General features: G+C 40.8%; 1 protein-coding gene across 4 annotated transcripts in view; it reads right to left on the minus strand.

Moving 5' to 3' along the window:
• The window catches only part of Acaca (acetyl-CoA carboxylase alpha), a 267,019-nt gene that overhangs the window by 121,882 nt on the left and 117,196 nt on the right, over positions 1 to 27,941 (minus strand). For all 4 annotated transcript variants that reach the window (XM_052193828.1, XM_052193827.1, XM_052193825.1 and 1 more), the window contains 11 exons: positions 26,061 to 26,211; positions 24,131 to 24,234; positions 18,525 to 18,606; positions 17,958 to 18,103; positions 16,143 to 16,293; positions 14,567 to 14,701; positions 13,602 to 13,748; positions 12,641 to 12,829; positions 11,846 to 11,946; positions 10,861 to 10,949; positions 4,396 to 4,520 (listed from right to left, as the gene is read on the minus strand). In XM_052193828.1, coding sequence (XP_052049788.1) covers positions 4,396 to 4,520; positions 10,861 to 10,949; positions 11,846 to 11,946; positions 12,641 to 12,829; positions 13,602 to 13,748; positions 14,567 to 14,701; positions 16,143 to 16,293; positions 17,958 to 18,103; positions 18,525 to 18,606; positions 24,131 to 24,234; positions 26,061 to 26,211 — 1,420 coding nt within the window. The remainder of the gene's footprint in view (positions 1 to 4,395; positions 4,521 to 10,860; positions 10,950 to 11,845; positions 11,947 to 12,640; positions 12,830 to 13,601; positions 13,749 to 14,566; positions 14,702 to 16,142; positions 16,294 to 17,957; positions 18,104 to 18,524; positions 18,607 to 24,130; positions 24,235 to 26,060; positions 26,212 to 27,941) is intronic.

A 27,941-nucleotide genomic window follows, 5' to 3' on the forward strand; every position in this document is an offset into this window, starting at 1 on the left:
CAAAACACATAAGTCATGTTTCTTTTCATTATAAAAGAAAGGGAATAAGAGAGCAGGGAAAACAGCATCTGATGGGGGCAGAGAGAATGTGGAGATTTAGGGAAAAAACAAAATATGAAGTAATTATTCATTCACAATTACAGGTTGACAGTCTTCCTAGGCTCTCAATAACAGAGCATGAAAGCCGGACTTCCTCAGAGGCCAAAATCAAATAGAGTTTGAATGGAACTCTATTTGTATTCATTTTTCCTAACTTACAAGTTTCCATTCAAATATCTGTAGCTATGGATGGTTATAAGTTGATAAGTGGTCAACTGAACCTAGCTCCTTACAAGAGCAACAAGTACTCTTAACTGAGTGCCTCCAGCCCCCCAAATATTTTTTTCCATTATCACCATTAAGGCTTGGAAAAAAGATTAGCAATAATAAATTACATGTAGAGTAAAATATCAACCGTCTTTTGGCCTTAGTTCAGACATAGTGTTGAAACCCTGAACGAAGCAATCAGTGTCCTTAAAAACCACTCAGGCTAAGTGCCTCGGGCAACAGGTGCAGACACATCCTGCCTAAGCTTTCTCTGGGCAACTGGACAGCCCAAGACTACCATGCCAATCTTTTAATTTTTGTAACAATGCCATTAGAGCCAATACCACAACAGCAGATCTGTTTCCAAAACAACAAAACAACACACACAAAAACCCTAAAACCAACAGGAAAAAAAGGTTCATTTAAATAACTAATCAGTTAACTCTAAGTCACCTACAGAAATCTGCAGACCAAAGTGAAAACTACTGGTCATCCAAGGTCACGATGGCCCAACAGTTATTTCTTGCTTTTTATTCTCATCCTAGATGTTTGCTAAGAATATTTTAGAGTTGCAGAAATACAATAAATATGCTTAAAGTAGCAGTCCATAGCCAAAGTTACATAAAAAGTTGACAGAAAGCCCAACGGAGTTCAGTATGATTTCAGCATATTAAGCATTGGTGCTCCAAGAAAGGCAATTCAATACAGAAGGGACAAGGCTTTGGATATGGACATTTACTACTTATCATTCAGCTGAGTAAGACTTCCTCCTGACAAAGATGCTGTAAGTGTATCAATTGATTGGCAAAAGCACCTTTATTCAGTGTGATTGTTAGCTTAAAATGTCAACTTGACACAACCTAGAGTCACCTAGCAAGAGTATCTCAACGAGGGGCTGTCCACACAGGCTTGTCTATGGCATATCTGTGGGGAACTGTCTTAATTTAGTTAATGTGGACGAACAAGCCTATGGTGGGTGGCACCGTCTCCTAGGCAGAGAGTGTCCTGAACTGTGTAAAGTGGTGAGATCAAGCTGAGCACAGGCAAGCAAGAAAGCAAAGCATGCGTGCACCTCTCTCTGCTCTTGACCAGGGATGAAGTGTGACTTGGCCTAGACTTGAGAGCTAAGATAAACTCTTTGTACCCTAAGTTGCTTTTTGTTCTGACATTTTATTAGAACAACAGAAATAAAACTGAACATTCATTAAATGACATTTCTGAGAAAGCTTTTTTCTTTGTACTTACACACTAGACAGATTACATGCACCCATGATAAAAAAAAAAAAGGAAGGAAAGAAACTGGTCTGCATTTTATATTCTTTTTCTGAATCAAATCACATGCAGCATGACTTGTAAAACCATGTTCCTGTGGACAAAAGCAAAGCAGTGGAGAAGTCTACTCCACAGAAATTTGCTTAGCAGTCCTTGGGGCAAGTTACCACTATGCACATATGTTAACAACTGCAGAGGACCACAGCGCCTCTCCATTGGAGCGACTTGATTTTCTTGATTCTTTCCTTTAGGTTCAAAGGCCCAGAAGTCATCATCTAGCTCAGGAAAGTACACCGTCAACGTTCCTACTGGTAGGAAGCAGAGATTGGAATGCTGGGCACATAACCATCAATCAGGAGACCAAGGTAAGCAAAGAAAGGTGACCAGAAGAGAATACAAGCTGGGGGAATTGAAATGCTACCAAGTACCAGTGACATCTGCAAAAGACAGTAATATGTGCAAAGAGGAATCCTAACAACTCAAAGGCGACTCTCATTAATGCAGATGTGGGGGAGGGGAGCAGCTGGCCACAATCAAAAAGGAAAGTATGCCTAGTATTCAGAAATACTAGATTAAAAAGGGGCACCATCTGAATCTTTCCCTTATCTACGTCACTGCTAAGTGGCCCTGACTCAGTCATATCAATTAATCCCTTAATTTCAAAATCCTCAAGATAAAGTAAAAATAACTAATATTTGAAAATAAATTAGTGATATACAAGACTATAAGTACTATTTTGCTCACTGAGTCTTCTTTTGTTTTTCTTTTTTTGGGGGGTAGGGGAAAACAAGAAGTGAAGAAACTAAAATAAAGAAACTGGTAAATCCAACTGCCAGTGTACCTCTACCTCCTAGTCATCCAAACCAGACACTGAAAGCCCGTTTGTTTCTCCAGGGCTCAGCCTGCTAGGAAGAAAGTTGGCACACTATCTATGCAGGTAAGAAATAATCAGGATGACAAGGTGGGGGTAAAAGCAGCAGCAAGTCAGGGTCCCATTGGCTTCTGCCTGTCCTGACTGGCAAAAGCAGCAAGCAAAGCCTCAAACCAGTTCTCTGACAGGGCCCAACGCCTCTGCAGCACCCCCGTGTAATTACACACTTGAGTGACTGGACTCTGAAGAAAATTGAAGGCCTGAGCTCCGAACAGCTGCCATTTTCTCTCTCCATCACACCAGCGTGATTACTTGAGAAATGAACAGCCCCAGCTCAAAGCTACTCCAGAATTCTCAGAGGAAATATGGCTCCGTGTTCCAATAATGAGATTCTTAAGGCAAGCGTTACTTACAATCACTCCGCAAAAGGAGCGAGCCGAGCCCCTATATCTTACAAATTAGAATTTAAGAAACCCAGCGACAGTCCTGGACGATCATTACTCTTCTGCTGCTCCGAGGATTCTGGGCTTTGGTCTATTTTTAGTGCAGAAAACTGTTAAGTTCTTAAAAAGGTAATCATAATAAGATGAAAAATTTGCCATAATTAGCTTTCTATAAAGGCAAATTTCAGCCCCATTTTGGTTCACACTGGCAGATCCTTCTACCTTCTAATCATTTCCCCTTTCTGCCAGAAAGTCTTGACTCCTCCAAATGAGAATTAACAATCCTTGCATTAAAATTTGAAAAAGAAAAGTAGGATTTCTGAGGGAAAATAAACAGCAAGTAGCTCTAGATTATACAACTCTTCGCAGAAAGCTGTCTCATGGGAAAGCTAAAATGGTACTTTGTGCCAATATTTCCACCCTTCTCAAAGACCTGGTTTCCTCACCAGGCAGCCATTCCAGGGTAGCAACGGTAATGAACTCTCCCTATAATGACACGTTTCTTAAAGTGGCTTCCTATAAAATGTTATATCCAATAGAGCCAACCAGTGAGGCAGAAGGCTGAATGGTGGTAATGCTGTCAACCAGAGACGTAAGGAAGACCATCTCCTTTCACTCTGAGGGATTATATAAAAATGGCAGTCAACATTTATATGGGGTTTTCCCCTCCATGAAGAAATGATGGACTTAAACATAGCAAGAATGATCATATCCAAAGGGCTGGGAAAGGGAGCTCAAAGAGTAGCTGTACTTCAGTCCCAAGCAAGACAACTGTGCAGCAGCAGGCCCATGGGACCATGGAGGAGGGCCTCTAAGAACAGTCCCATTGTTCTCCAACCCCCAACACTAGCTTAGCTAGGAAGAACTAGGAGTGGAGAAGTTGAAATCAACATGAAAACCTTCCACTTTGCAAACTCCCACCAGTGTTAGATGCAGCTCAGGCCAGCTCACAGAAGCCGGTTTCATTCCTCCTCCTACTCTCTAATAATCTGTATATTAGTCAGATATGGGGACAAATGAATAGAGTCATTGCAACAAGAGCATAGATTTTCATATAAATCAAAGAAGATGCCAAATACATTTAATTATTTTTTTGGAGGGAGAGGAACAGCACTAAATCTCTCCTATTTTATTAAGTTTCTGACAGGAAAGCCGGTGCTTGCATTGCTGGATATTTGCAAGAGTTAAAATGGAGCAGCATACTGGTGAGAGGAAACTGCATTTAAGAGCTGCCATCATGTTGACAGCAGAAGCATGGGCCAGGAGTTCCTAAGTACAGCTGAAAGAACTAAGTTTCTGTACACATCTATGCAGAACAGTCCCTTCCTGCCATCCACTGCCTGGATCCAGCAACTTCTAATCCACAGCCCAAGCTCATTTACCATCATTTTAAGACAGCAGTTTTCCTTCTCAGACAGACAGACAGACAGACAGACAGACAGACACACATTTTGCAGAACATCAACCAGTTGTACAAGTTCGAGAAACAAACTGGATACTCACAATAAGCATTGTCACCAGGAGATTCTTTTTGGTGACCTGAGCGTGGGAGAAGATGTAGTTCAGTACAGTGTTCATGTCGCTTTTGTTCTCTTCCCGAAGGGCGAATACACATTTGTCGTAGTGGCCTACAAGTGGTAAAGAAAACTGGTCCTCACCATGTATACACGAAGCCTCATCCTTACTAACTAGCTATTTCTTAATGCATATACACAGCTGATAAACAGTGAGAAGAAAGACCTTTTTTTGGAGGGCTTTAGACCAAGGGTCATTAGAACCCAAGTATAAACCTGGGTTCAAGGTCAAGCTCTACTCCTAATTCACTATGCCAGTCACTGGACCTCTCTGGGTCTTGATTTTATTTAAAAAAAATTAAAAGGGAGGTGGGATGTACTTTTAAAATAAATGTGGGACTGGTGGGAGTCCTATCCCACTTTTTTCTCTTCATGATCTTGTTTGTTCTCCTGGAATAATTTCCTTTAAAAAGAAGGTTTGGCTGCTTAGAAATCAGTGTCAAGGGCTCAACAGGTACAGTGCTTGCCTCACAAGCACCAGTTCCTGAGTATGACCCCTGGGACCCACAGAAGAATGCCCAAGATGGTGGTGCATGTTTCTAGTCCCAGAGGTGGAGAGGTGGACACACGAGGATCTTTGGAACTCAATGGCCAGCCCATGTAATCTGATTGGGGAGCTCTGGGCAAGCGAGAGACCTTGAATCAAAACAAGTGAATGGCACTTCTGACCAGCAGTTGTCCTCACACCTGTACAGATACACACACAACACATGCATACATAAAGGTCACACACATAGAACTCACTCACATGTAACTGCTGAAACCATGAACCCTGACCACCTTTGAGGTCTACTGCAGGTCTACCTTTGGTTTCACACTGACTCCTTGAGAAGAACATTCCACCCTAACTGCTAAGCACTGTTTAAGCTAAGAAATTATACTTATCAATATTCGTAAGTGTGTCTGCTATATTGGAAATCAATATGTCTACTGTAACTCCAGGAAAAAGCAAGCAAGGCCCAGGAATTCCAAACCAAGCCATGACACACATGATGGGGAGCCTTGCAATGTACAAAGCCTGCAGGGAGTACAGCCTGGTGCCTGCTGGCCTCTGGAAAGCACGAAACAAACCTCCAGCACTCCACAGCACATCTATGGTACATGTAGGTGAAACATAGGCCTTTAGAAGATAACTTGGCTACAAATTAAATTTCCAAGAAAGGAAAAACTAGTGTTTGCATTTTTGTGAACCAGAATTTTATGAAATCACAAAAATATGAAAGGATTATCACTCCATTCAGATTCTATGTTAAACTACAAAATAAAACAGCGATGTTTAAAATATATCACTGTATTTCCCTAGAATAACATTTGACCAGGGCAACGCTAACTTATATGCTTTAAGTATCAGAAATTAACATAATAGTATTTTTCAAAATGAAATTAGTATGTTTGGAAAAACACTAAAATATACTAGTTAGAAAACAACCAATCTAATAAAAGGTTCAATTTTGATAAAATGGAAAATGTTTAAAAATTGTCTGCCCTTAGGCTAGAGACGTAGCTGAATAGCGGAGCAGTCATCTAGCATGCTCAATCTCCAGCACTGAGGGAGAAATAAAGAAAACAGAGCTGCTGTCCTGTATTTCCTCCCACTGAGACTCAGCGTTGCAAGAATAAAAGAAATGCACTGGGACAACAGTAATTATTAAGAGTGGGGGTGGGGTGGGAGGAATAAAAAGAACATATTTACCTGAGGTGAGGGGACACAGTAACAAAAACAAAACAAAAGAATAACAAGTAGTCAGTCACTTTAAAAATAACTATTAATTGTGACAGAGAAAAGAGGAGGGAAGATGGCCTAGTGGTTAAGCTCACTGGCTGCTCTTCTAGATGGCCTGGATTCGATTCCCAGTGCCAAATGGCAGGTCACAACCATTTGTTAACTCCAGTTCCGGGGGTAATGGGATACCCTTCTGACCTCCTCAGGCATGAGGCATGTATACATGCAGATATGCATATGTATACATGCATAGTCATACATCCAAACCCACGTTATTTACTCCATAAAAAAAATAATCTTTTTAAAATTATTTTATTTTATGCATATGGGTGTTTTGACTGCCAAGAATTTGTACACCAGATGCATGCAATGCCATCAGAGGCCAGAAGAGGACATTAGATCGTGGGAAACTGGAGCTTGGAATGGTTGTGAGCTGCCACGTGAACTCTCTGGGTTTTATTCTTCTTTTTAAACATTTATTTTTTATAAGCCATTTCTCCGAAAATAGCTCAGAAAAACTTCATAAATAATAATATATACATATATATAATAAAATATATACTGAAATTTAAATGATACCTATATGCCATTTCAATTCTTTATATATTAAAAAAGAACTTTCCAAGATCTTCCTGCCTCAACCTCCCAAGTACTGAGATTACAAGTGTATACTATCAAACTCAGCTTAAAAAGAAAGAGAGAGGGGCTGGAGATATGCCTCACTGGTTAGAGCACTGACTGCTCTTCTAGAGGTCCTTAGTTCAATTCCCAGCAACCACATGGTGGCTCACAACCATCTGTAATGGGATCTGATGCCCTCTTCTGATGTGTCTGAAGAAAGCTATAGTATACTCATACATAAAATAAATAAATCTTTAAAAAATGGGGGGGATTTAATAAGAATATTACTTTAACCAGGCAGTGGTGGTGTGTGCCTTTACTCCCAGCACTTGGCAGGAAGAGGCAGGCAGATTTTTGTGAATTCAGGAGAGGCAGGATAGCCAGGGCTACACAGAAAAACCGTGTCTTGAAAAGCCAGGGAAAAAAGACTATCAATTTAATTTTATTGTATGTACTTATGCGCCACAGGCATGCAGAAGCCCAGCATGGAGAGAAGGGTGTGGGACCGCCAGAGCTAGCACCGTGCACGGCTGTGGCTCTGCAGGAAGTGCTTTTCCTGTTGAGCCTTCTCTCCAGGCCTAATCTCCAAACCCCCTCTTCTAAAGAGGCATTTCTCAATATTTGGTCCAACACTGGCCTTGAATTTGGCAATCTTCCTGCCTCGGTCTCCTGAGTGACCTGCTATGTATTCTTCTTCAGAAAAAATTACTAAGCTGAATTTATAATAATTATTCTTTTGTTTCCTTTACATTTATCACCGATACATCTAACTTAATATTTCCTTGAATTCTAGAATTCAAAAAGTCATTCTATTTGTATATATTCAGAGGGTTTCCCTCCGCTTTCTTTTTTTCCTACTATGACCACTAGTGACACAAACAGGCCTTATATTTTGGAGTAAGATTCCTTGGCTAAAGAGCACAAATAAAAACTTAGCATTATAAAAGACTTATTCAATAAGGACATGCAGTTTTCTGAGGCAATCATGCCATTTGCACTTCTCCTCCCAGGGGCAGGATAAGATGACAATGCGATTGTAAAATCTGTGATTTGGGCTCCCATTTCTGTGATTGGCAATGGGACCAAGCATTTTCTTGAAGTTTATGGATTATTTGTGCTTTCTCTTCTGTGAAATATCCTTTCCTCTCTTTTGCACACTCATCTATTTGATTGCCTTCTATGTACTAGTACTAATCCTGCCACAGGTGTAATACGGTAAATAGCTCCTCTTTACTCTGTGGCCTGCATTGTAGATTTCTTAACAGTACATGGGATGAACAGCAGTTCCTGAAAAGACAGAAGGAATCAGTTGTTTCCTTTATGCGATGTACTTCCTGTTTGTAGTTTGGTAAGTTCCTCTCTATCCAGAGGCTTTAAGGATATCCTAAAATTTCATACTTTTTCTTTTTGGATAAACATTTAAGTCTTCACTTAAAGTTGGTTTTGAGCATCTGGAATGAAATACGAAGGGCAGGCTCATTGTCTTGGTACTGTTACCAACGCCTACCCTTCTCTTTTCCTCACGATCACAATGCCCACTCTATCAGGCAACGAATCACAAGCGCATAGGTCTGCTTCTGGATAATTGTGGTTCATTTGTAACTATGTCCTGCCATAAATGCCACCGCTGTTTAATTAATATGGCTTCATAATAAACCTTGGTATCTCATCTGGCAAATATTTTTTGCATTCCATTTCTTTTGAAGTACATTTTGTTATTGTTTGAAACAGGGTCTCACTAGGTAGTGCTACAGTTTGCTGTGTGGAATCCTGCCTGATTTTGAATGAACAGCAATCCTCCTACCTCTATCTTCTGAGTGCTGAGATTACAACTATACCTACTTTAGAAATTTATTAGTTATTTCCAGAATTTTGCTTAGATTTTAGAATTAGCTAGATAAATTTCATGAAGATCCCTGAAAGGTACTTATTGGAATGTCAACAATTGACAAGTAAAATTGTGTGTGGGGGGGGGGGGGAGCCAATACCTTTGTAACAGTGTCTGCTGTTGACATTGACCTAGATAGTTGTTACTGTTGTTCATTCATTAGGATCTCCTCCAGAAGAGAACTGAACATTTTAAGTGATATATTTTTCAAAACTGTTTTTCTAAACATTACTGAAAAGAAGTCTTTTCTGGCTGGGCGGTGGTGGCACACACCTTTAATCTCAGCACTTGGGAGGAAGAGACAGGTGGATTTCTTGAGTTTGAGGCCAGCCTGGTCTACAGAGTGGGTCCCAGGACAGCCAGGGCTATACAGAGAAACCCTGTCTCAAAAAACCAAAAAAAAAAAAAAAAAGAGAGAGAGAGAGAGAGAGAGGAGGAAGAGGAGGAGAAGGAGGAGGAGGAGGAGGAAGAGGAGGAAGAGGAGGAGGAAGAGGAGGAAGAGGAGGAAGAAGAGGAAGAAGAAGAAGAAGAAGAAGAAGAAGAAGAAGAAGAAGAATTATTATTATTATTATTTTCTGATGGGATCTGGTAGCACTTACCTTGAATCCCAATAGTTGGGAGGCAGAGGCAGAAGGATCTTCTATGAATAAGGCCAGGCTAGTCTACATAGCAAGTGGCAGGCAGCAGGGTTACAGAATGAAACCTTGTCTCAAAAATAAGTAAGTAAATAAGTTTGAAAAAAATAAAACCTTTTCTGAAGTGTTAAGGACTGAACCTGGGGTCTCATGCATGATAGTCAAGTGCTCTTGTCGAGAGATGTACACTAGCTGCAAATGAATTTTATATGTTCCATTTTTTTTCTTTTTGAGTCAAAGCCTGCCTCTGCCTCCCAAATAAAGGCACTCACCACTAAGCTCTGCATGTTCGACATTTGTACTTAGAAATTTTGTCCAGTTTTAAATAATTTAGTAATAAATCTTGGGGTTTGTAGAGCCTTCTAAGTGGACACCTGAGCATACACGAGTCCTCAAGTCTTTTAATTTTTTTAAGACACGGTCTCATGTAGCCAAGGCTGGTCTTGAATCTCCCAAGTCTTAGGATTTCAGTGGAAAGCCATCTTGCTCTAGAACTTTTAAAACCCTTTTCTTAACTTTCTGCAACAGCAAGGACGCCCAGCATGGTGCTGAGTGGACACAGTGACACCAGAGCCTTTGTCCTAAAGTGGATGTTTTGAACACTTTGCCACTACGTATGACATATCACAAGGGGTAAGGATGTAGTTTAGTGATTTTTATCCCCAGCACAGGAGTAGAAGTGGGGATACATCAACAGAAAAAATACCATGTCATTCTACACTGAATTTTGTCCAATTTCCCCCAAATTTCTTGTAATGATGAACCTGTTCACTCTTTCTTATTCTACTAGTACATGATAAATTAGATCATTGGCTGCCCCTAAATTCATCAACCTGGCTTGTTTAAAAGCCTGTTAATATCTACTTGTTGAATTTAACTGATCATGAAGGGTAGAGACATCTTTTAAATGATGCAAAAGTGAATAGAACAGAAGAGATAATTTTAGATGCTATTTCAATTTTCTGGTGTTACACTGCCATCTTGTGGTAAGATGCCATAAATGGCAGTATGAGGCTTTAAAATTGTAACCCAAGCATTTCACTCTTAAACAGTATCCATCATTTAGTGAAGCTCTTCAGAGAAAGCCAGGGATAAATTCCACCTAAATGACACACTAAAAAGCAGTGGAGATTTTGAGCTCTTCTCATATGCCTGTGGTTCAAGCCTTGGATTAGGTGCTGAGAGGCAAGCTCTTCAGATAAGGAATTTCATTTCCAGGTTGGTCATGACTCAACTAACTCTCACTACACTCAGTCAAGAAGATGTCAACTGAGAATGCTAATCCCTCCAAAAACAATTATCTCAAGCCTTCCTCAGAAGCACACTGAAGCTTCAGTCTCTCCAGTTTTGTCAGTATTCTTTTTCATGCTGGTGAAGTATGGAAGTTTTCATTTTTAAGGGAATTAGTGAAGGAAGGAAAAGCTTGTTCATGAGGAATGTTGGTAAGAGCATGAACTGCCTTGGCTCTTACATGGTATTTTAATCAGAACTACCATTGTCCTTAGACAGTCCCCAGGATGAACTTACCATTCTGAAACTGTGTCTCTACCCGCAGGTACTGCCGGAGCAGATCCATTACCACAGCCTTCATGTGGCCGCGGATGCCACTTCGGTACCTGTGAATCAGGACAGCAACAGCATTAGCGAACCCCGAGGCCACGTTTACTCTTCTCTGATTGCCCCATGAACTGCTTTCCTACTGAACACAGGGCAGACCTATAGCTTACATTTTCAGGTTGAAAATTATTAATTTAAATTTTAAAGTGAAAAGTAACTTCAGCACAGAGGAAAAGGAAAGGAAAAATAACACCTCACCATCACACCACCCTGGACTTCATACCCAGATCTAACAATAACCTGACTTAGCTCCTACTGCTGAGCAGAAGTTATAAACATGCTTGAAATGGCTAAGGGACTTTTGAAAAGTTTTAAGTATCTTAAAGTTGAAAATGTTCTAGATAGCTTTTTATTCAAATACCTGAATCCATAAAATATAAAGAATAAATATCATGTTGGAGTATATGCTAGAAGAAAAACTAGGAGCTTCATCAAAATAGCAAATATAAAGAAAACAATAGAATTTGGGGACCATAATAACTGACAGAATATCATAAGAACAGAAGAAATCGCCAGGCAGTGGTGGCGCATGCCTTTAATCCCAGCACTTGGGAGGCAGAGGCAGGCAGATTTCTGAGTTTGAGGCCAGCCTGGTATACAGAGTGAGTTCCAGGACAGCCAGGGCTACACAGAGAAACCTTGTCTCGAAAAACCAAAAATTTATAAAAAATAAGTAAATAAATAAATAAAAGAAATTGAAATGAAAAATAAAAAAAATTATTAAAAAACCCAGCAGAAACAATGAGTTCAGTCACAGATCTAAGAAGTAAAAAAGATGTAACAGACTATCTGAGATAAAAAGTACTTTCTTCTCTCTGAAAGTAAGATTGAAGTAAATCTTTATGCCCAACTGAAAACAAAGAAAGCATGAGAATCTAGAGACCCACGTGACTACCTCTGCACCAGCTGGACAATGCTCTGGGTGTTCATGAAGAAGACTTCCCGCTCAGATTTCCGGTTCAGTGTAGCTGCATGGCTATCTAGGATGTTGGCAATCTAAGGCAAAAGAAATAAGAAAAATGAAGCTCCTTCTGCCAAAGGGACCCAATGGACATACTTCTGCATCAGCACCACTATCAAACAGTCTCCTTGGTTACAACATGGCAAACCTGTGTCTGGCATGTTGTCAATACTAGTAAGTTAGTATAAGTTTAGACACTTGCTAAAGAAGCAAGCAAACTTTTAAGTTAGATAACTTTTTCCACTCTTTCCCAGACAGACTAAAGACCACATCCTGGAACTCAATTAGCCAGAGAGTGTGACGGGCAAGAAGCCACCCAGGGTCAAACCCACACCTCACCCCTGGTCCCTTACTTGCCCACCTTTACTCCCTATGTAGCTATGCATTTCAGGAAAAGAGCAAGGATGCTGCCGAGGTGGTTGGGAAGGGTCAGACAAACACATTACCAATATCCTGGCTGTCAATCTTACAGAAACATGTCTAATTAGGGACTCTCCCCAAAAGCACAGTAATATGGAATACACAGTCACAGCATTTTCATCACATAGTGAGAGATAATTTACAGTTCACATAAGGTGACTCATATCCTGAGGCAGGTTTTATGAAGGATTCACGCTTTCGATGGTAAAATCACAGACACGAAGGAGTAGCCAAACAGAGAAGCCTCCTAGAGCATGAACTCTAGTGGCCACCAAGGGAAAAATGATGACAGTGTTGCTTCATAAATACCTGCTGGCTGGGAAACTGACACAGGACTGATGTGATGTTGCTAGCATACTGAGCCATTTCCTTCTTAATAGACTTCTCCACATTGAGGGGGATCCGGCCAGAGACACTGGTCATGATATCCTGCAGTTCTAGCAAAGGCAGGGAGGGATCTCTCAGAGTCTTCATCAATCGTTCTACCCAGTCTTTTACCTGTGGAGAAAGAAATAATCAAATGGGATGCAAAGACAACACAATTCTGCAAATAAATCAGATCCCTGACTCTCCTGCACTATGGTGCTGGTGCTTCCTTTAGATTTCCTTATTTTATGTGAATGTGTACCACATGAGTGCCTAAGAGTTACAGATGGTGTTGAACCTCCATGCGCATCCTAGCAATCTATCCTCTTCAAGAGGAACAACTGCTATAACTCTGAACCATCTCTCTAGCCCAGCCCGGTGCTTACTGTAGAACTGCAGCCTAAACATCAAACACTGCTTCAGTCCGTGGTTCAAAAGGAATAATCCCAAGCAAATGACAAAATTAAGAAACAAGGATTTAAAATGTCAAGTCTAGTCAGGCATGGTGATACATGTCTTTAATCCTGGCCCTTGGGAAGCAGAGGCAGAGGTAGAAGTAGTCAGGTCTCTGTGAGTTCAAGGACAGCCTGGGCTACATAGTAGTAAGTTTCAAGACAGCAAGGGCTACATAGAGAAATCTTGTCTCAAAAAACAAACTTCAAGGCCAACAAAGTAAGATGGGGAGATTACAGGTCAAACAACTTTTTCCTCCTAAAAAAAAATTCTTAATGAGCTGGGGGTATACCTCAATGGTGCAGTGATTACATAGCATGCTTGTTTTAGGCCCTGGGTTCGATCCCCAGCATCAGAAAGAGTGGGAGAATCAATCTTAAAACAAATTCCTCCTGAGATTGTAAACTCCTCTGGAGAATGAACACATTCTCCCCGTGGGAGCGGTTCATACCCTGCTGCTGAAGAAAGGGTCTGGAAGGCAGTATCCACTCATCACATTGACCAGGTTATCCAGGACGTAGTGGAAAACTCGATGGAGCTTCTCGCCTCTGAGAGCTGTGCTCTGGATCTGTGGCAGACTGCCCGTGTGAAGCTCAGCCTGTGATCACAAGAGATCATTGGTCATTACCGTCTACTCTGGGCACAAAGACCACTGCAATTCAGTCACCATCAAAACTGAGACACCCCTTCATGACACACACCTGTTTATAGAAAAGTCAATAGAAGAAACACTATGAGAAAAAGACACAATCTCAGCTTTATATTGGCTAGTGCAAGCTCCAGTCCCACAATACTGTAGGTACAAACATAAGGCATAAAATTGGGAGGAACAAAAAATGATTAAGAAAATGCTGACAAGAAGCTAACCATGAACGAGGAACGGGGATACCATTTGCAATCTAAATAAAGCAAATATCTACTTGAAAAAGAAGAAGCTAACCATGGTGGTACACACTTGTAATCACAAAACTCTGAGAGATGGAAGCAAAGGAGGGACAGGGCCTGGGGAGATGGCTCACTGGATAAAAGCACTTGCTGCATAAGCATTAGAACCTGAGTTCAGACTCCTCGGGACCCACAGAAGAAAAGCTGGGTGTAGCCACACACAGCACCGTGCTTGTGGGGGACAGAGGGGTGAGAAGCAGGACTGCTGGGAACTGCTGGCTGCCAGCCTAGCTCCAAGTTCAATAAGAAAACCTGGCCTCCAGGGAATAGAGAAGAGCGTGATAAAGCAGGACACCAAATGCCCCCCACAGACACACACACATGCAGACAGCACATACACACACTTTCACACACATGCAAAACAGGACGGACGAAGGGAAAGGATGGGAAAGAACAGGAACCAGCAAACCAAGCACCTTCAAGCACTGTGTTTTTCACCCTCGGAGCGGGTTTCAGAGCCTTCCTCCTCACCTGTTGAACTTTGCTGGGATTGTCCAGCTGCATTTTGGCTATCACACAGCCAGGGTCAAGTGCTGCTCCAGGTCGCTTGACATAATGGATGCAGCCAGACTCTACAGCCGTTAAAGTCATCACCATCTTCATTACCTATAATGAAGATGTAAGTTAGAGCCTGATCTCCCTTTATGGACATGAACAGTTTAAAGGTCAGTTTTCTCCTATCACCTCAATTGGAAAACACTTAATTTAACACCCCCAAAATAGGAATCTATGAAAATCTCCAGTGAAATACGAAGGCAACTGGTAAATTTCTCAGAAGCAAATCTAAGGGCTAATAACAGATACTGATTCCTGTGTTGCTTTTAGGTTTTTGTCTGTTTTGCATAAAGCTTGCTTTGTAGCTGAGGATGACCCTGAACTCCTGACTTTCCTGCCTACCATGTGCCTAGCATTTTTCTAACTTTTAAACACATTTTGCTGTTTGTGAATTTGTCTGTCTGTCTCTCCATATTTATATTAAAAGTGATGGACTGTCTGTCCTCATGATAGCAGCATTTCCACACTTTTCCTTCGCTTACCACCAGCCCAGTAAGTACACCTTCTAAATCTCTCAGCACATCTTCTCTTGCAGTATCTTTGCACTAGGCTCTCCCCATTTCAGGTCTAGAGTACTTTTTAAATTTACCATGAGATGTCCGTCGTGCCATTTACGTCTGATGGTCCCCCAAACCATTACCCTAGAGCCTAAATCTCCTCCTATCATTTTGTCCACTTAAAATTCCTCAGTGAGCTGGGCAGTGGTGGTGCACGCCTGTAATCCCAGCACTCTGGGAGGCAGAGACAGGTGGATTTCTGAGTTCGAGGCCAGCCTGGTCTACAGAGTGAGTTCCAGGACAGCCAGGGCTACACAGAGAAACCCTGTCTCCAAAAAACCAAATCAAAAAAAAAAAAAAAAAAACAAAACCAAAAAACAAAAACAAAAACAAAACAAAACAAAAAAAACAAAAAAAAACCCCAAAAACCCTTCTGTGATTGCCATGGGCTTCTGGACAGTCTTAGCCAAGGGTCCTTGAAGACGTCAATTTCCTTCCATAGAAACTCACATCAAACTCTAATCTACCTCAGTCAGTTCTAACACAGCACACTACCCTGCTCCTGTGCCTTGTGGTTAGGTTAAACACTGTCTCCTGCACTTTCTTACCTGATCTAGCTTTCTGTCTTGTCACAGTAAGACCAGGTAAACATCTCTCCTTGTGGGATGTCTTTCCTTCCCTGGCTCTCTCTGTTCTTAGCCTTCATCCTTCATGACTCAGCCGCTATTATGCTCCCCACTCTGCCTATTGTATTTTGACTGTGTAGCAAACAATTAGCATAACACCTGTAACTTAGTCCTACTGCTACTATACTTTTTAAGCTCAAATTTCTTCACTGTCAAAGGAAAATGGTGATTTTTTTAATTGCTTTTAAAGTCTTAAGGTGACAGTCCACATGAAATGAACCAATGATCTTTCTTTGTTATTTTCAATGAGTCTACTCCCATCACCCTACATTCCCTTCCATGCCCCAACAGCCCAGTCCCCACCCTAACCTCAATCTCTGCATAGCACTGGCCAGCAAACACATGACCGCCATCTTCCACAATATACTGGATTAACTTCCCAGCAGACGGTGAGCGCATTACAGATGGGTCATTTTCCTTCTCAAACACACAGGTTTTATTGCCAATTGTGATTCGGTATCTAGGAGATAAGTAGAGCAGGCAATCCAATAAAGCACTCAGGTTATAAAAAAAATGAGAGAAAATGTCTGTCTTAAAAACAACAAAACAAAAACCACACAGAAAAGATTATCACATATACAATGCAGACATATAAAAAGGCATTCATTGTATGTTTGTTAATAATTTTTAAATTACACTTTTATTTTATTTAGTTTACATGTGATTGTACCACGTATGGGCATGTGTAGTTATGGAAGTCAAGGACAACTTGCAGGAGTGGGCACTGTTCTTCTACCATGTGGGTTCTCAGAGATCAAATTCAGGTGTCAGGTTTGGCAGCAAGGGCCTTATCTAGCTATCTTGCTGGCCCTTGTTTACAACTTTAGTATCAATCTTTAGTCAAAAGTTAGAATCAATAAATTATGATATATTTATAACATGGAATATACCATAACTATTAAAAATAATAGATATGTATATAAAAATAAAAGATAATAATAATTAATAACTAATATCCCCGCCCTTCTTCTCTTCCTCCAATTTCTCTCTCTATGAAAGGACCTCACTATATAGTCCAGTCCTGCCTCAGTCTTCTTCAGCCTCCTAAATGCTTAGAGTCACAGGCATGAAATGCCAAGCTCAGCTATAACTAACATTTGTGGAACAATAACTATGTTGTAGGCAAGATTTTAAGCACTTCAAGTGATTGGTTCATTCAATTCTCACAGAAGTATGACTGGTGTGATATACTGAGAGAGAAAGAGAAAGAGAGAAAGAGAGAGAGAATAAGAGAGGGAGGGAGAGAAAGAAGGAAGGAGAAGAGAGGTATATAAGTAGAGGAGGGGGTAAGGGGTGCAGGGAGGGAGAATGCTGAGAATGTACTTCAGTTAGTACAGTGCTTATCTAGCATGAATGAAGCTCTGGGTTCAGCCCCCGCATCATGTAAATCAGGTGTGGTGTGTGATATAACCTCAGCACGCAGGTGATGGAAGAAAGAAGATCAGAAAGAAAGCTCAAGGTCACCTCTACATAGCAAGACCTGAGCTATGAGGCAGGGTGGGTGGGGGAGATGGCTCAGTGGATAAGAACACTTGCTGCTCTTGCAAAGGACTAGAGTTAAATTCCCAGCATTCACATGGTGACTCACAACTACCCGCAACTCCAGTTCCAGATCCAACTCCCTCTTCTGATCTCTGTTGGCTCCTGCACACACAGTGCATGTACATATACTCAGGCATGCATAAAATAAATAAATATTGATTTAAAAAAGAAAAAGCACAAATAGTATTTAACAGATATTTGTGAATACATTTAAAGGAAAAACAGTATGGACCTTTATGCAATTCTTACATGCATTTCATAAATTCTAATAAATATACAAAAAACTATCAACTGTGGTCATTTATTTCAAGGGGAAACTATTTTTCACTGACCACCACATTGGAGTGGTAGACAATCATGTTTTCTTTCCTTAAAAGATAGAATCTCACTAAGTTGTTATGCTGGCCTTAAACTCATAGGCTCAAGTGAGTCCTTCCCTCAACCTCCTACTTCAACCTGAGTAGCTGAAATTCTAGGCACAGAACACAATACCCAACTTGAGACATCTTGATAATTAAAAACATTTTTGCACTGTTAAAGGAAGAGTTAATCTAACAGCCAACAAGCGGGCTCATCACTCACCTGTCTACCTCCTCCTTCATGTATGTGGTGTAACTGCTACCATCATAAGACAGGAGCAGCCCACCGTCACTCAGCCGATGCACATCCACTTCCACACACGAACCGTTCATTATCACCACGTAGGAGTTGGGAGACTGCCGAGTCACCTGTAGTAAACGAGAGCCAGAAAGCCAAGCCGTGACCCCTTCCCAGCACACCTCAGACACAGCTGGAGTAGTTACAGGGACAGGTTAGGACGTCTGTCAGCGAGAGTAATGCTAGTGCTGCTTGTCAGTCCTGTTGTGAGCAAACAGGGAGCGTCGGCTGCTTCTCTGTTCCAGCTGGTCCCTGCCTCTTCATACTTTTGGAAGTATGTCACGGTGAGAAATAACTGGATAGATTTTCATAGAATCACTAAATACTGATTCAGAAGACTGTCACCAATGGCTGTAATATTCCAATCCATAAACAAAAGTGAACTTTTCTCAGCCTCTCAAGAGAAAAATTAATTTTCACCTAAGAAAACTAGTTTTAACAAAAGAAGAGAAGATAGAAACTAAGGTGTAGACTTTGGTGGGGATTGCATACCTTAAGTACATATTTGATTCCTTCATAGATAAGTTCAACATCTACTGTGTTCAGAAGTGTGTGAGCAGGAAGGACTTGACCCCTGAAAGAATGACAATATATGACATACTTATTTCTATAAAGTTCTAATAGGTTATAAAGAAATCTCAAAGATTATTGATTGTGATATTTCCTGAAATAGTAAGGAGAGAAAACACCTAGATTGTCTGTAAAGGACTGATCATATAAATTATGGATAAATACTGAAATTTCTTTTCTACATTTAATCGTGGTAAGATACACAAAACATACAACTTACTGTGTGGCATGAAGGAAGCCAGAGTGTGTGAAGTTCTGAGTGAGAGTGTGCTGTTGACATGAACACAGACTTCCTTGGACCCAAAGCCTCAGACTCACGAGAAAATGGGAAAGCCTTGGTCCCGGTGCAAATGTTGACAGTGTGTGCAGAACTTCCACCATAGCTGTCTTTCCTCAGATGTTTACAGCCTGAAGATTGTTCCCAATAGATACCATGCCTACCAAGATTACCTAAGCCTGTATCTCTCCACGATCCAGCTGTATACATAAATCCTGCTTCCCTGATTAGCCGTGTGTAAGAATCCTGCTGACTTGTATGCAATAAACCCACCTTTCTGTTCAACTGTATATAATAAACACACCGAGCTTCTGGGATGCTGTGGTTTCATCATTAAGAGCCCAGTTCACCCGACTCCAGATATTTCTCTAACCATGTATTTGTCTGTGTTTGTCTTTTCCTTATTCCCTCAAGGTCCAAGCCACTGGAAGCCACGCAAGGACACAGCAACTTAACCATTTTATATGTATAGTAGTATATAGCCTTAAGTCACATCACTGTTCAACTATTTAGAATGTTTTTACTTAGCGGAGGGTAGCATTCTATTAACAGTGACTGCATTTACATAAGTGTCTTCCTAAAACCTGGCATGTTCTGTTTCTATAAATTTTGACTATTCATGATACCTCTTGATACTAAAACCATACAGTTTATCTTTATTTTGTGTATGACTGGATTATTTCACTTAGTCTGAACCTCAAAGTTCCTATGTGTTTTAGCATGTTTTACAATGTGCTTCCTCTTTAATGTTTGATAAAATCCTGTGATGTGTATACACCCACCACTATCTGTTTATCCTATTCATCATGGATTACGGGCTTTTTTCTACTGTACAGTCACCATGAACAGCACTGCCATGAAAATGTAGGCATCAGGGGCTGGAGAGATGGCTCAATGGCTAAGAGGACTGACTGTTCTTCCAGAGGTCCTGAGTTCAAATCCCAACAACCACATGGTGGCTCACAACCATCTGAACAGCTACAGTATATTCACATACATAAAATAAATAAATCTTTAAAAAAAAAAAAAAGGCTGGGCGGTGGTGGCGCATGCCTGTAATCCCAGCACTCTGGGAGGCAGAGGCAGAGGCAGAGGCAGGAGGATTTCTGAGTTCGAGGCCAGCCTAGTCTATAGAGTGAGTTCTAGGACAGCCAGGGCTATACAGAGAAACCCTGTCTCGAAAAAAACAAATCCAAAACAGAAAGAAAAGAAAAGAAAAGAAAAGAAAAGAAAAGAAAAGAAAAGAAAAGAAAAGAAAAGAAAAGAAAAGAAAAGAAAGAAAGAAAGAAAGAAAGAAAGAAAATAAATAAATGTAGACATCTCTCTGAGAGTCAGCTTATACTTCTTTTGATATATCCAGAACTACTATAGCTGGACCACTATAGCAGTTTCATTCTGAACTTTCTGAGAAATTTTAATTCTGTGTACCACAGGAACTGCATTGTTTTAGATCCCCACCAACAGCGCACAGGGATCCCAATTTCTCCATATCCTTGCCCAAACTTATTATTTTGTGGTTCTTGATAGCAGACATAAGAGTTCATAGAGGTCGTGAGTTGTATTTCCCTGATGATCAGTCATATTAAGCATCTTCTCAAACACATACAAAATATTAAAGTCATTAAAAAGAAAGAAGCAGCCTGGTGGTGGTGGTACACGCTTATAATCCCAGCACTCTGGGAGGCAGAGGCAGGCAAATTTCTGAGTTCGAGGTCAGCCTGGTCTTTAACGTGGGTTCCAGGACAGCCAGGGCTATACAGAGAAACCCTGTCTCGAAAAAACCAAATCCAAAAAAAAAAAACCAAATCCAAAAAAAAAAAAAAAAAAAAAGGAAGAAAGGAAGAAAGGAAGGAAGAAGAAAGGAAGAAAGGAAGAAAAAAAGAAAGAAAGAAAGAAAGAAAGAAAGAAAGAAAGAAAGAAAGAAAGAAAGAAAGAAAGAAAGAAAAGAAGCTTTTCACATAGTGATAGGAAACACTAAAAGATACTATGATGTGAAAAGAAGCCAAGTTGGAGCAGTTAACTAATGGTTATGGCAGGCTGTATTTATGCACATATATGCACAAGAACCAAAGAAAGAGACCATGAGTCTGAGAGGGTATAGAAGGGGTTGGAGGAGAGAACATGGGAGGAGTTGGACAGAGGAAAGAGAAGGGGGTAACGATATTGTATTTTAATTAAAGTTTAAATTTTTAATTGAATCTTAATTTAATTATTAAATTCTAAATCTTTAAAAAAAAAAAGAATAAAATTAGGTTTAAAAAAAAGCAGGAGGAAGCTGGATGTGGTGGCACACACCTTTAATCTGAGCACCTGGGAGGCAGAAGCAGTACTCTGTGCAGTTCAAGGCCAGCCTGGTGTCCACAGTGACACAGGCTCTTTCATACAGAGAAACCCTGTCTTGATAAACCAAACCAAAAGAAAAAAAATAAACTATTATTATTATTGTTGTTGTTGTTGTTATTATTATCATCATTATTAATGAGATAAAAGCAGAAGGTAAGAAATAAACATCGGCCCTGTTTGCTTGGGTGCAGGAGATCTGCAAGCTGACCAACTCAGCTGGCACACAGGTCCAGATCCAGGGCTGTGAGTTGGCACACCCAACATCTACCCCATTGCTGAGCTGTTGAAGCTTGTCAAGGGGGCAGGCAGTCCTGCAGAACTGAAGCTGCAGGCTCTCAAGGAGTCGGGTAAGAATTATACTGACAGTGCAGCAGAAGCCAGACCAATGACTCTCTACAGTGAACATTTGCAAGTAAAGATGTGTGGGCAAAGAGGTGTGCTGTGGCACATGCTGTGCCACATGACAGTGTCCACATCGGATTTTAAAAAATTATTCTTCATTTTTATTTTCATTGGGGGATGGGTGAGTGGCAGGTATGGCGGGACTGGGAAAGGACTGCGATTGGGGCGCATGATGTGAAACTCACAAGGAATCAATAAAAAAATCTAAAGGAGGAGGAGGAGGAAGAAGTGGCAGCTGCAGCAGCTGTCACAGTGGAATGACTATTAGTTTAAGGCCAGGATCCTGTCACAAATGAACAATTTAAATCAGATTTTGAAAAATAAAACAGGGAGTGCTAAAAAGAGGATATTTGAGTTACTGATAGCCAGTAGAGGTAGGTAAAGAGTATGCACATTATCTGTACCGGTCACACACTAATAAAGGCAAATTATGAGGCAGGGCACGGTGCTGCACACCTTTAATCCCTATGTTCTGGAGGCAGAAGCAAGCAGAGCTCTGTGAGCTCGAGGCTAGCCTAGTCTCCATAGTGAGTTCCAGGACAACAAGGTCTACATAGAAAGACCCGTCTGAAAAGACAAAAAAATTCAAACCAAATCATGCCATGTCTCATGGCATGTGCCTATAATCAAGCACTTGTGAGGTGTGGGCAGAAGGACTGTGAGTTTAAGGTCAGCCTCAGCTGCATGGTGAGTTTGAGGCCAGCCAGGTCAACATGAAACTCTTTCTCAAAGTATGCCCTCCCCAAATACTAATTTCAAAATACACGTTTACAAGATGAATTAAAAATGGAATGTTGGAACTGGAGAGGTGGCCTAGCGCTCAAGAGCGCGTGCTTGCTGCTCTGCCTGAGGACCTGAGCACAATGCCCAGATTGCACACAGACTGGGTCACAACTGGCGTTTAACTCCAGCACCAGGAGACCCAGCAGCATCTTCTGGCCTCTGCACACATCCACACATATGTGGCATTTATAAACACACATACATTTTATTTTGTTTTATTCTTTTTAAAGAATATTAGGCTCAATGGGCTGATGCATCTGTAACGTCAGCTCTCTGGAGGCTGAGGCAAGTGGACTGTGGGTTAGAACCATCCTGGACTACTTAGGAATTCAGTGCCAACATAAGGAGACTGTCTCCAAACAACATAACACAACAAACAAAAAGAAGACTAAAGGATGTGTGAATGCATTCTGTATGCTTAGGGGATCCAGTTAACTAGGTTAGAGATGCACGCTGAGGACTGGAAATGAGAAAGAATGGACTGTGAGGGGCCAAGGATTAAGTGGGATTAAGATTTGAGTCAGAAAAGAAATGCAAGCTGCATGAGAGTAACACAGTGAGATGTTTATCACAGGCCTTGAAACCTCAGTTCAATTTTCAAAAATTTGCTTCTTTTCTTCCTTTCAGATACTCTGGAAGGAGGCCGATGTAAGTCTAACAACACAGGGAAATAAAGGGCCTGCGTTTGAAATGTGTGGATGGGATTAGCCCTTTGGACCATTCCCCTAGGGACTGGGGCAGAGATTAGTCCCTGGAATCAACATACAAAATTAGTTCCGCTTCATACATGTCTGACCCTACACTTGAAAGACCTCAAGGTCATCCTGAATATCAGCCTCAATTATTACTTCCCGGAATGTAGTTAGTTAATTCCAGAGATACTTAGGGTTTGATGGTGGGAGAAATGATGGGTTTTATCACTATGGTCTGAGAAGCTTGGCTCAGGGAAGCGGGTTTGGTGCAGCTGGATCTGTGTTTGAAAAATGAGATTGATCTCGGAGCTGAGGGGATTTCTGCTGTAAAGGCAAGAGGGTCTGGGTTCAGACTTCCAGCATCTATGGAAAGGAGGCATAGTGGCATGTGTCTAACTCCAGCACTGTGGTGATGACCACGGAGGAGGCTGGGGTAGTGAAGACAAGCATATCCCGGGAGTTTATTGGCCAGGAAATCTAACTGAATTAATGAGCTCCAGGCTAAGTGAGTAAGTATCTCTGAAAATAAAGTGAGGCCAGATATAGTGGTTGGTGCACACCTTTAATCCCAGCACTCATGGGGAAGAGGCAGGATCTCTGTGAGTTAGAGGCCAGTGTCTCACAGTCTATACAATGAGTTCTAATATAGGCAGACAACAAAGAGAGACCCTGTCTCAAAAAAATCAAAAAGGAAAACAGGAACACAAACAAACAAACACAAACCAGCCAACTGAACAAAACCCATAAACATAAAGTACTACCCAACCACATGTTTACACATGTAGATTACAAGCACATACCCACATGAACACTTACATAACAAACACATGCACACTTAAAAAGACGGGAAAAGTGAGCTATTCTACTGTGGCATAAACTATCCCAGCCATCCCCTCTTTCCTTTGCACCAGTTCAGGAAGAACAACCAGCAATCATAAAGAGCCAGGAAGTTGCAGAAAAGCAAATGGACCTTTGAGCTACAGTCCTGTACTAAACACTGACTGGCTAGCACAGCTGCAAACGTAGCTTACCTCTCTAAGGAGTGAAGGAAGTTAGAGATGCTGTTCCTCAGGCTCACATCTGCAACATGGAGAGCCCCACACACAACTCCCAACATGGTGTCAGGACGCTCTGCCTACAAAGAACAGAGGACAGATCAAAAGCATGGTCACATGACACCACAACCACACAAATAAAATCAAGATCAGATTTATTATGAAGAAGCATCCTTACTCCCACAGTAATTTTTCAGCCAAGCATGGAAAATCCTAGCCTTAGGTGAGGTTGAAGCCACTTTTATTTCATTATTTATTTGCCTGCATATATATAGGTGTATCATGCGCGTGCCTGGTACCCCTGGAGGTCAGAGGGCAGCATCAGGTCCCCAGGAATTACAGGTGACTATGAGTCACCATGTAGATACGGAGAACTGAATCAGGTTCTCAGAAAGAGCAGTAAGTGCTCTTAAGGGGACAAGTCATCTTTCCAGCTCCCACTGAGACCTTACAAAGCAACAGGGAAGAACTGGGTGTAGAGAATGGACAAGTTATTCGAGAGGACACAAAGCCAATTGTTGTTATAGTTCTCTCTCATACGTTTTTCTTTCTTTCTCTTTTTTTCATTATTGGTAGTAGATAAAGGCATAAAATATATCGGTAGTAAAAGTAACAATGTGAAATTCTACAGTTTTAGAATAGCTATTTTAACTGTATAGTTCATTGAGATATATAAACTTTGGGTCTCAGTAACTGTCACATGAGGTAATTTTTAATTGCAAGGTTTTTGATGATAAACTTATATTTTAAAAAGAAACAAAAAGGTGCTGGAGAGATGGCTCAGTGGTTAAGAGCTCTGACTGCTCATCCAGAGGTCCTGAGTTCAATTCCCAGCAACCACATGGTGGCTCACAGCCATCTGTTACAGGATCTGATGCCCTCTTCTGGTGTGTCTGAAGACAGCAACAGTGTACTCCTATGAATAAAATAAATCTTAAAAAGTAAAAAATAAAAACCTTTAAAAAAAAAAGAAAAAGAAATAAAAAGCAACAAACAAAAAAACTCTACATTTACCTTTAGATTTTAAAGAGATTTTTAAAAATAAATTTCCTTCTATTCACTGTAAAATTTTCATTGAGCAAATCAGACTAGTTCAAAAACAGACTTTTATGAGAAAAAAAGAATCTAAAGTACAAAGATTTAACATGTGATAATTTATTAAGAAAACAAAATGGAACCAGGAAGTGGTGGTGCACATGTTTAATCCCTACACTTGGGAAACAGAGGCAGAAGTTTAAGGCCAGCCTGGTTTGCAACGTGCCTTCCAGGACAATCAGGGCTACACAGAACAACTCTGTCTTAAAGAGTAAAAATCCCCCTGCCAGCCTGATGACCTGAATTGATTCTCAGAACCCACAAAGTAGAGAAGGAGAGAACTGAGCCCTGGAAGTTGTCCTTTAACATCCACATGCTTACACACTCTTCATAAGGCAATCAATCAATCAATCAATAAAATGTCATAAAAATGCTTTTTTAAAAAGAAAGAAAACAAAGTGTTAGTCAAAGTGTTGACTTTTAGACTTAGATGAATCTAGTAATTTATTCAAAATTATAAAAGAAAGTGGAGCAGGAGCTGAGTTCAGTCCCTGAAATCCATATTGTACGGGGGGGGGGGGGGGCCGACTGGCTCGCACAAATTATTCTGACCCCAACATGTACTTGCCCTCTACCACAAAGATTGTGTAGTATAGGCACAAGAACTCTCTTTTGACTTGTGAATGATAGCTGAGCATTCTAGCAAAGTAATACATCCCTGGCCTGGAACAGGAACTTATAAAATGCTAAACAAACCTGAATCCTAGATTTTTCTGGGTAATACGAGCCATTGACAGTAGAATCTTGATGACAAAACCTGATGATGACAGAAGCCTATAGAAGCCGTGTAAGCAAGAAGAAGAGCACACACCTGCACTTTCTCTGCGATCAGCCTGTCCAGCCAGCCAGTGTCGATTCTGTTCAGCTGAAAGCTTTCTGTCTCCAACAGTTTAATGAGGTATTCCACGGTAGTTCGAAAGTCACCCCGAATAGACAGTTCCTTCAGTGCCACCACCATATTTCTAGAAGAATAGAAAATATTGTTATAGCAACAAATATTTCAGTGTTTCTCAATCATCTGAAAGAATTGTTTCATTCTTTTTGAGTCTTAGCAGAAGGACAGATAGTTCCAAGGACAGATGAGGGTACAGACGTAAGTCTGCTCATTTTCACAAATTTCAGATAGGAGAGCTTCCAAGAAGTCAGGAAACAGAAGTTTTGATTGGTACTACCATAAGAGCACCAGCAAATCGCAAACAATTTGCCATAAAGAGTAGAGACAGACCCACTCTTTGATTTTCATCATTCTATTCATTTATTGCTGACTAGCTAGAACCAGGACGGCACTTATTTTCTATACCCTAACATCTTATTTTATCAATTTATATATAAGTTCCATGTAACAAAACAAACTTAAAAGATATAATTTAGTAAAATTTGACAAGAATTCCCTATCCACCCTGCAAAAAAAGCAATAGACAGGAGCTGGTTGACACAGCCGCATGCTTCTTTTTTTTGGGGGGGGGGGGGGTTTAGTTTTTTTGATTTGGTTTTTTTCAAGACAGGGTTTCTCTGCATAGCCCTGGTTGTCCTGGAACTCACTCTATAGACCAAGCTGGCCTCGAACTCAGAAATCCGCCCGCCTCTGCCTCCCAGAGTGCTGGGTTTACAGGCGTGCGCCACCACCGCCCGGCTAGCTGCATGCTTCTTTAATGCCCTTCTCTAAGCCCAATGCAATCATACTTGCTCACTTCACAATATAGTAATTGCTTTGTCTTCCTTCCTCTGGATTATAGTACCATGAGGACACAGACTGTATTTGGTCTTTACTGTACTGTCAGGCCCAGCATGATGGTAACTGTTTAATGTGATAAATTTATGACCGACTGAAGAAAAGAAAGAACAAAGCAAACAGACCAAAAAGAAAATATGTGCTGTGTTCAGGAAATGGTGCAGCTAAGAGAGCTCACAGGCAGAGAGAGGCAAATCTGTTGATAGAAAAGGAACATATGAACTATATGCTTATTGTTCATGAGATATAGTAACAACAACATAGATATGTTGCTGTTTTTATGGTATTTATGTTATGAGGAACGGTGTTGGATGTGTAGGCAAAGACTATTACAGAGAGCAAGATCTAACAATCAACGAAAGACTACAGATTAGAGGCCACAAAGAAAGCTCTGAGCTGAAAGAAGAATTTCTGGTGCAGTATCAGGAACCAAATACATTGCAGTGACTAATTCAATATGATAATGGTGACCTAGTTTGTTTTCTTCTACAAAGAAATATAGAGAGCAGACCAAAAGAAAGTAATGAGAATTCTGACCACGGCTTTGCACATATCCTGTAAAATAAATACAATGGTCTGCTTAATCAAGACTGAAACAAAAATGCCAATAGAGACCAGCCTGGAAACATACATGAGACAGGGAAAGTGAAGAGGGACTGTCGGAAATACTCAATTCATGTCCCAGTTAAATGAAGCAGTCACATGAAACTTCTACAAGCTCGCTAAACAGGTTAAGGCACCTTCTGCCAAGCCTAATTACCAAAGTTCAATTCCCAGAATCCACACAGTGGAAAAACTGACTTCTGCAGACTGTAAACACACACACATACATACACACACACCACATCAGATTATTAAAGCAATATAACACACTGAGAGGCAACTTTATACATTTATTTTCTGATAGGACTACTATAATTTTGAAATTTTTCACATACAGTCTTGAATGAATATAAAGAA

Source organism: Apodemus sylvaticus, chromosome 10 (genome assembly GCF_947179515.1).
Source record: "Apodemus sylvaticus chromosome 10, mApoSyl1.1, whole genome shotgun sequence".
Taxonomy (NCBI): Eukaryota; Metazoa; Chordata; class Mammalia; order Rodentia; family Muridae; genus Apodemus; species Apodemus sylvaticus.